The 9,797-nt window shown below is 42.5% G+C and overlaps 1 protein-coding gene across 1 annotated transcript in view; it reads right to left on the bottom strand.

The window, feature by feature from the left end:
* Window positions 1–121: 121 nt before the first annotated feature.
* Ap2b1 (adaptor related protein complex 2 subunit beta 1) overlaps window positions 122–9,797 on the bottom strand; it is a 113,621-nt gene continuing 103,945 nt past the window's right edge. The window contains exons 22-23 of the mRNA XM_031354054.1: window positions 5,259–5,413; window positions 122–250 (exon numbers count right to left, since the gene is read on the bottom strand). Of these exons, the coding sequence (XP_031209914.1) occupies window positions 176–250; window positions 5,259–5,413 (230 nt within the window). The 3' untranslated portion in view covers window positions 122–175. The remainder of the gene's footprint in view (window positions 251–5,258; window positions 5,414–9,797) is intronic.

Below are 9,797 nucleotides of genomic sequence, written 5' to 3'. Positions count from 1 at the left end.
ATGTCACGGGAAGCTAACCTATCCAACAGGGTGAATGCTAATGTCAGCACAAGATGACTGGCCACTACCGGGGTGGGTACCGCAGGGTTTGGGTTCAGGCTCTACACAACAATACAATGTCTTCCAGTTAAGAGTTCTTGGCTTGCACCAATTACAGGCTGACAGAACCCATTTATTAGTTTTTCAAAATGCTGTCGTAGACCTGATAGATGTACTGAGAGACTTCAGGGGCTCTACACTTCAGCGACAGCTGTGAAGAGGAGGAGAGAGAAGATTAGCATGGAGACATCACTGGCTCCAAAGGCATCCAAGCATTCACATCAGACAGTTTCTGACATTCTGAGACACTCTATGATTGGAACAGGCAAAGAGAGAGCTCACATTAATACAAACCATGAATTTCAGAAGTCCAAGTTCGTTGGTACCAAGCTGTGCTGTAAGTCTACCTACAGCCTGTATGGCTTTCCAAAGGAAGCATGAGAATGACTCATGCTAAAAGTGAAGCCTCTGACCCCAGGGGAACCAGTGTTTACACTAAACACCAATATAGAAAAATTCTCATGGTAAAGGACAAAAAATAAGCCCAATTTTAGACTTTTTAACTATATTAAGGTCAAGAAAAATATTTCTAGTAATAACAGTAAAGCATGCAAAATATATCCTATACATAGAAAATTATATATATGTATGGCTGTCATTTCTCTTAAGTGGGAAAGTAACAAAGTTATCCTCCACAATATATTGCTATGAGATTTTATATTATTTTACCTCATTACTCTCTTTATAGAAATCGTGGATAATTTTCCATAGTACCCAAGATGAAAATATTTTGGAAAAAAAAAGTAAAAAAAAAAAATGCTTTCAACTATGTCAACTTATGAATTTCCTGAAAAACTAACATCCTAACAACTTAGTTAGCTAAGTGGTACCTCATGACTGACTCCCACCACTTGAGTCGCTGAGATGGGAGTTTAATTTGAGGCTTGGGCTACACAGTGAGTTCTAGGCCAACCTGGGCCACAGAGTGAGATGTTATCTTATAAAAAACAAAACAGGGAGCTAGGGCGGTAGCTGAGCAGGTAAAGTAGCTGCTGTATAAACATGAGCACACAGTCTGGATCCTTAGCACCACGTGAAAAGCCGGGCACACTTTTATGTGATATAGCATCACGGATAATATCACTGATAGCAAACACTTAGCAACACTGCCCGTCAAGACCTGCCAAGAATGCAGCAGCAACAGGAAGGTGCATGGGTAAATGGAAGGTGGATATAGTTTAAAAAGTGTTCCACAAGGACAAAAACTTCACTGTCTGTTTTTCTTTTGGAGACAGGGTCTTACTATATTATATTGCTCTGACTGCTCTGGAACTCTCTATGGAGACCAGGCTGGCTTCAAACTCAGAGATCTGCCTGCCCCTACCTCCTGAGTGCTGTAAAGGATTAGAGGTGTCAGTAAGTCAGGGTCCAGCCCCTTTTATTCTTTTATTTATACTTTAGTGTGTAAATTTACTCCTAGGGCATTGGTTGTTATTTTTATTGTTGTTTAGAGTACAAGACTTACCACCTACCCAGGGGACTACAAAGGGATGACCTTGATCCTTAGCCATCATGTCTTCAAATTCATGTGCATTAAATGTGGTGAAGTCCCAGTCCTCAGAGATGTGCATTTTCTTGAGGCCAGGGAATTGAACATAGCCCTGGGCAGGGTTTCAATCTTACTCAGAAGCTTAGTGCACGTGAACATGACCACCTAGACAGTAAGAAGCCTGGCCACTTTACCTAGAGACCTCTCAAGGAACCCTCCTACATCTCTCTGGACCTGTCAGCCCCAACATTGGATAACAGCTTGTTGATGTGGTGATATGAAAAGGGTAGAGCTTCACTTGAATGTGAATATGACCTTTACCAACACTTTTTATCATGTATTTGTTGGCATAAATACACAAAGCCCTCGAGGGCTTTAACATGCAGTTGCTCACACTGATCTGACCCCTATGCAACCATTCAAGGGAGTTTCTTCTCTGCCTTCTTCCTTCCTAGGTCTACGATGCAGCTCTTGGCAGAGAAGAGGCTTGGGTAAGGCTTCTTGTGGTGGTTTAAATGAAAATGGCCCTATAGGCTCACAGGCAGAGGCACGTTTGGAGGTGTAGCCTTGTTGGAGGAAGTGTGCCACAGGGGGTGGGCTTTGGGGTTTCAGATACTTAAGCCAGGCCCAGTCTTTCTCTTCTTATAAGATTTGCTGTGGTCATGGTGTCTCTTCACAGTAATAAAACATTGACTAAGACACAAAACTGATACAAAAGAACATACATGCACATACCACACAAACACATGTGAAAAAGAAACTATGTGATGATTTATTTTCTGTAACATTCTCAAAATGATGGAACTGTGTAGGAGAACCAATGAGTGCTTGCCAAGGCTAGGTTTACATTCCAGCACCTAGGAGGCAGAAGCAGCTCAATCTCTTGAGTTTGAGGCCAGCCTGGACTATATACTGAATTCCAGGCCAGCTAGGGCTATGTGGTGAAACCTTGTCTCAAAAGCAAACACACACATACACCGGACTCCAGAAAACAACAACAACAACAAAACAAACAAACAAAACCTACCACAGTCGCCAACAAAAACAAACCAAACTATAAATGATCCCCCACATACAGAGAAACAGGTCATTCTGTCCCACCCTAAGAGAGTATGTAATGTATAGTCTTATATATGTCTATAGTTATATTTGTCATTTTCTAATCATGAAAGTAGATGGGTAAGATAGTAGCAATATGAAAAACTCGGTTAAAAGAAAAAGTCCCATTAAAAATCTTGTGAGTATTCTCAAAATAAAATATGTTTAAAGTGTTGGCTATATCTAATAGAATAAACAGTCCATCTCAAACAATGTGCATCAATAACATCTGAACCTTAAACATCACTGGCCTATTAACACGCCCCCACCCCCCAATCTCACATGACTTTGAACAAATCATTAATCATTTTGCTCACTTCTGACTAGGGGTTGAACCAGGATGGGGCTTAGCTGACAGGAGTTCTGCCCAGCCCTATTTTTACTTTTTCCTTTGAGACCGAGTCTCTGAATTGCCCAGTCTGGCCTTAAATTTTTGATCTTCCTGTTTGAGCGTCCCACACAGGTAGGATCACAGGTCTGTGTCACTAGGGTCTAGTCTCACTAATCACTCTTAAAAAAAATTACATTACATTTATTTCATTTATTTGTGTGGTTATGTGCCACGGTACTTGTGCTGGTTAGAGGACAGTTCGAGGGGGCCAGTTTTCTCCTTTATCAGTTTATCAGCCTTGGTGGCAAATAACTTTGTCTACTGTGCCATCCCACTGGCCTCTCTCCAATCTTTTTAACCACAATTCCCTGGTCTACAACTTGGGACTAATATGCTTCCTTAACTTGACAAAGATGGGACAATGTATACACTAACGAATGGTCAATTTAAAAGAAACATGCACAAATGTCTAGAAAAATAATTAAATGGAGTTATTTTTCCAGACCTGGATTTCTTAGTGAGACCTCCTTTTAGGAAGAGTATAGAGGGTTTTCCTGTTCTGGGGAACTTAAGATAAATGACAGAGTAGATTATTACTCTCTGAAAAAGACAAGAGATGAGTCTGGCTCGGTGGCACAAGCCTTTAATCCCAGAACTCATTTTAATTTTAGTACTTGGGAGGCTTAGGCAAATGGATTTTTGTTTGACTCCTGCCTAGTTGAAAGAGTTATTCTAGGATGGCCAGGGCTACGTTTTGAGACCCCGTCTCAGAAACCTGAAACAAAGAAAAACAAAAAAGTAGCAGAGATAGAAGGGAGGGCGTACACTTCATAGGGCAATCTCACAGATGCTTCCTGGGAAAGCCCGAGTTGACCGCACTCAGCAGCAGGCATACACTTGGCATCCCAGCATACACCAGGGAGGACACTAAGAATTTCTGTGTACATGGTACTACTTCTTTGATGCATGCTAGCATAAACAACAGCTGTCAAAATTGAGGACTGGGGTCACAGAATAAAAGGCTCTCTGAGTCTGACTTTTCACCTTCCTCAGAACTAGTCACTACTGAATCTTCTTCCCCTGCCGATTCCTTCAAACAACATAACACAAGAATAAGGTATTTCCCTATCTCAAGGCTTGTTGTTGGGAGATCACATTTTACATCAGCACCAGAGCTCAGGGCCTTGGGGACCAGTCTCTACTGTTAAGCATACCAGTGGTTTGTCCTGTGCAAAGCCATCCAGTAACTTTTACTTCCCTTCAGTGGGATACTGGAGGAGGGTTCTCAAGCTACAGGGGAACCTATAGGCTGGAGACTTCTCTCCCTGTTAAGGAAACCATGGTTAAGAATGATTAAATTAGTGACTTGTTCAAATCATGGCTTTGTGGTAGTAGTTGTGTACAGGTATAGACAACCTTAAGGCTAAGAACTCTGAAAGTAGATAATGTCCAATGTAATCAAGGTAGGAAATGGTTTTTTGTTTTTATTTTTGTTTTTTGGTGGGAGTGTGCTGGGCCTTCTGCTCTATCCTTCTATCATGTCACCTTGACAGGCCTCTTACTGAATCTGGTGAGGCTGGCTGTTCAGCAAGCTTCAATGATCCTCTTGCCTCCTCTGAGTGCAATGCTGGGTTTCCAGCATGTATGGTTATACCCTGTTTTTCTATGGGTGCTGGAGGTCTGCACCCAGGGCCTCATGTTTATACAGCAAGCACCCTTACCATCTCTCAGCTCCAGGAACACTGTTTTGTTTGTTTGTTTGTTTGTTTTTGTTTTTTGAGGCAGGGTCTCAATTATGAAGTTCTGGCTAGGCTCAAATTCACAGCCATCCAACCTACCTTTTCCTAGGATTACGGGTATGACCATGATGCCCAGCTACAAACACTCCTCTTAACAGTTTGTTTGTTTGTTTGTTTGTTTATTTCTTGCTTCCAACAGTTTATTCTAGTACCAAATTCATGCCAAGGAGGAGGCATCTCTATGTGTCAGGGAAGTGGTGAGTTTGCAGAACTCCTTACTGTCAGAGGCAGATAATCTAGCCTGGTCTGTCCCCAGCACCATGCCTTGTAAGTCAGAAGACCACAATGAGGAGAGGAGGCATTTCATGAATGCAACACAGACTCCCTTACTGAGTGCCTGTTTTTGGGTACTTCTCCAGGTCTCTAGTACACTAGAGAATAAATATATGGGTTCTTACCTCTGTACCCTAACCTGTCTCACACATTCTGGGAAAGGCCTTACCGTATAATTGGGGTTTCCTGGCTGGATCCGCAGCTCTGCCAAAATCCAAATGCCATTCGTAAGCTTCAGGGACTGGTACAGCATGTCCTGCCCTTCCACATTCCTCTTGGCGATAGTGTAAACATTGTTGTTTTGCAACTTGCTGGAAACTGTGTCTAGAAATAGAGATCCAAAACTTAAGACTTTCAGTTAAAGTCTCAGATGAACACAATCCCTTCTCTGCCCTTCTTGTGAGCACATATCCTCAAGTTCCCTAATGAATTCTAGTACACACAAATTTCCAGAGGTCCTTCTGATAAAGATAGGCAAAATGAAGGGCCTGCCCATCATGTTATTAGACAGAAAATAGTAAGGTGTACTAACATTGGTTTAAGAGTTACCTAGGGAGGTTATACAATTGATAGATAGGCCTCAGGGCTTATTAAGAACAAACTAAGTTCTCCTGTTAATTACTTTTCTCACTGCAGTAATAATGTTCTCTGGCCAAAGGGACATAAGAAAAGAAGGGTTATTTTGGCTCACAGTCCTGGAGTACAGCCCATCATGGTGGGAATCATGGCAGCAGGAGTGAGGGGCAGCTGTTCCACACTGCATTCAGACAGCACAAGACAAATGCTAGTGTTAACTTGTTCTCCCTTGTTCCTTCAGGCCAGGGACAAGGAAGGAAGCCACACAGAGTTCAGGTGGGTCTTCCCACTTTCAATGAACAAATCCAGATAATCTCACATAGGGCCACCCAGAGGCTAACCTTCTAGGTTCCAGACCCTGTCAAACTGACAATATTAAGGATCACAATGGTGTACATGTACAAATACTCTGATGGGGACAAAGATGGATTTGTGGGAGTCGCCGTATAGACTCTAGTTGATGTTCATTTTTGGAATACCGCTCCCAAACCAGGAGAGTTACACTGATGATCAGATGTGCACCTCCCAAGTTACTACTACAGCACTGTGAACCAGGGCCTCAGTGCTTCCCAAGTCAGTCACTACTACTGCACTGTGAGCCATGTGGGCCCCAGTTTCACAGCTTTAGAAAAGGACAGAGCTGCACAAGTCTTTTCAAGTCAGATTTATTAAACTGGGTACTTAATTTTTTTTAAAGCAGGCAAACAAATTCTTTAGATGCTAGAAAAAAACATGCTTTCAAACACACAAGAAAACAAAATGCTTTAGTGAAAGACATAGAGAGGCCTGGAGCTGTGTGAAGTGACTGCTCCGTCCTCAGGTCCCATGCGGGTGATGCCTCTGCACTGTTGAGCTCAGGACTGGTGTTTTTGTGACCACAGTATCAGAGAGACACTATGCTCTAAAGTTAATTAAAGGTCATTTCTCTGTCTGAGATGCTGCAGTGTCAGAGACAAACTTTGAAGAATGGAGAGAATATGCCAGGTGTGTTAGTATCTTTAATCTCAGTACCCAGGAGGCAGGGGCAGGGCAAGGGCAGACAAAGGCAGGAGGGCTCTCTGAGTTTGAGGCTAGCCTGGTCTTCAGAATGAGTTCCTGGACATCCAGGGCTATACAGAGAAACTCTGTCTTAAGGTGGGGGTGGGGGAAAGGACTAGAGATGATGATAAACACAGCTTCTTTGTTAGCTCCTTATTAGTTAGCTTCAGATGAGAACTCAAATTGATCAGCCTAATCCAGAACTAAACTCTCACAGAAAAGTATATTCTGGTGTGGTCTCTAGGCAAGGATGCATGATGCCCCCCCACCCCCCGAGCGGTAAGGCAACCTCATGTTTTTATCACTGGCTTTTCTCACTTTCCCAGGTGTCTGTGCTCAGCATCTATAAATATGTATTTGAATTTTGTGTTGACCTGGCACTAGAGATGCTACTAAAGCCACAGGGTTAAGTGTCTGTTTGAATGAAAGCTGGTGTTAGACGCACCCCTCATTGATTACCTCCATACTCAAACCAGGCAGCGCTGGGGATGGCAGTACTAAGGCCTCATTCATTAAGGATTTTTAATCACAGTTAGTTATTACTTATTTTTTGTCTTTTTATTAATATAAAAGTAGTTACAACTTAGGGGCTGGAGAGATGGCTTAGCAGTGAAGAATACTGGTTGCTTTGCCAGAGGACCTGGATCCGACTCCCAGCTCACAACTATCTAGGGCAGTGTTTCTCAACCTTTCCTTTTTTTTTTTTTTTTTCGAGACAGGTTTCTCTGTGTAGCCCTGGAACTCACTCTGTAGACCAGGCTGGCCTCGAACTCAGAAATCCGCCTGCCTCTTCCTCCCAAGTGCTGGGACTAAAGGCGTGCGCCACCACCGCCCGGCTGTTTCTCAACCTTTCTAATGCTGTGACCTTTTTTTTTTTTTTAAATTGGTATTTTCTTTATTTACATGTCATATGTTATCTCCTTTCCCAGTTTCCCCTCTGAAAAAAATACAAAAATAAAATACAAAACAAAACAAAACAAAACCCCTGTTTTGCTGTGACCTTTTAACAGAGTTCCTTGTGTTGTTGTGGTGACATCCCAACTATGAAACTCAGAAAGCCACCTGCCTCTGCCTCTGCCTCTGCCTCTGGAGTGCTGGGGTTAAAGGCATGAACCAGCACTGCCCGGCCATTTATTTTGTTGTTACTTCATAACTAATTTTGCTACTCTTATGAATCATAATATAAGTATCTGATATGCAGGATACCCGATATGTGACCCTTGTGAAAGGGTCATTCAACTCCCAAAGGGGTTGCAATTCATGGGTTGAGAACTGCTGGCCTCTAAGGGCATAAGGCATGCATGTGGTACACAGACTTATATGTAGGCCAAACACCATACTCGTAAAATAGAGAGGTGGTTTTACCCCACACTCAAAAAGTGCCTCTATGCAACAATGCCGGAGGAAGGAGCCTCAATAAACTCTGCAATCATTTCATGGGGTTGGGGGGCAGATAGTTCTTTGCTGTCAGTCATCTCTTGGGGGCGCAGACAGCTCTTGTTGTCACTCTGGTTCCTATAGTGAAGTGCTCTTGCAACTTAATGGGTTGCTAAGCAACATTTCCAGCTGGAGTCTGGCTAATGCTTTTTGACAGGGCTGTCTTTAACACACAGGGAGTTGCTTTAAGTTGCAAAAGCTTTTCCTAACTTTCAAAGTGCTTGCCTATTTTCCAGAGCAGCAGAAATCATGCAGGGCAGGCGCCTCTGTTCAACAGTCTTCCTGTTGTGAAGGCACACATGTGTTTTATCCACATACCGAGGCCCAGATGCCTGCAGACTCAGGAGTTCACCATTGTGTAACAGACGATAGGGAAGGAACAGGGCTGCTTGTGCTGAATGGATGGACTGTGATCTCTACCAGAAGGTTCAATGGAAGGAGGGCTCTATAGCAAAGTATGTTATTTTTTTATGTTTTTTGCTTTTATTTATTTGTTTTAAGCCCATTATTATTTATCGCCACATCTGACCTATTTTTAAATTTAATTTTTGGACTGTAACACACTGAACCCAGTGCCTTGAATACATCAAACAAGGGCCTGAGCCTTATATATTTTATAGCTTTAGGTTTGAGCTTGGTGTTTTAAGGGCTGAAGAATATTTACTCTAAGTGAGGCAACCTCCACCTAAGAGGCTGAGGTAGGAAAAGATATAGTGAGAGCCAGATGTTAGGCAGCGTCCAGCCACATTGGAACAGACTTTTTAATAAAACATCATTGTCAGCTTGTTTTTTACATACTTGAGCTCCTTTCATACAGGACAGTCTCTTGAAGTTGTGAGATTCTGAGAATATGTGATATCAGATGCTTCAGTGGCTACAAATGATGCTACCTCAGGGGGAAGATACTGAGACTTGTCCCAAAGTAGGATAATGCCAAATATGATTATACTTCAAGATGTGGCTTCTTCTCATTCACTTTTTTCCTCCCACAAACCTGTCTCTGTGATCTGGGTATCTGGGTTCTTTTGGGGCACTGACTAGCAAGTTCAAAACTGCTAGTCTATAAAGGGCATTTCAGAAAAATACTGCTAAAAATGACTGAATTAGTCATTTAGGGTAAAGAACTACAGGGAAGTGCTAATTAGGAATCTTCCATTTTTTGAAGAGCACCAAAGCATGGGAAAGCCATAATAAAACCGAAATCTAACTCATTCTCAGCTCCCATACCTAAAGAAATAACTCTTTTACTATAATGCCAAACAAGTATGGATCTGTACCAGGAGTCTGAGCTTTCTTGAGTAGAGTAAACAATCAAACAACAGGCTTGTAAAAGTGCTTGCCACGAATACCTCATTTTAGATATGGATGGAAATGTATCTACCTCTTGTGCACTTAAGGTGGTATTTCAAGATCCATAATAATCCCAAATGTAGTAAAAGGTAAGATATTAAAGAGGTCCAGGGGTGGGGGCAGACCTTTAATCCTAGCACTCAGGAGGCAGAAGTTTCTATGAGTTAGAGGCTAGCCTGATCTATGGGACAGCCAGGGCTACACAGTGAGACCCTGACTAAAACCAAAACAACAAAAAAACAAACAAAAAACCACCACCACCACCACCACCAGCACCACCAGCACCAGCACCACCATCATCATCACC

Source organism: Mastomys coucha, unplaced genomic scaffold, assembly GCF_008632895.1.
Source record: "Mastomys coucha isolate ucsf_1 unplaced genomic scaffold, UCSF_Mcou_1 pScaffold5, whole genome shotgun sequence".
Lineage (NCBI taxonomy): Eukaryota > Metazoa > Chordata > Mammalia > Rodentia > Muridae > Mastomys > Mastomys coucha.
Note: the sequence above shows the minus strand (reverse complement) of the source record. Positions and strands in the feature narration are given on the sequence as shown.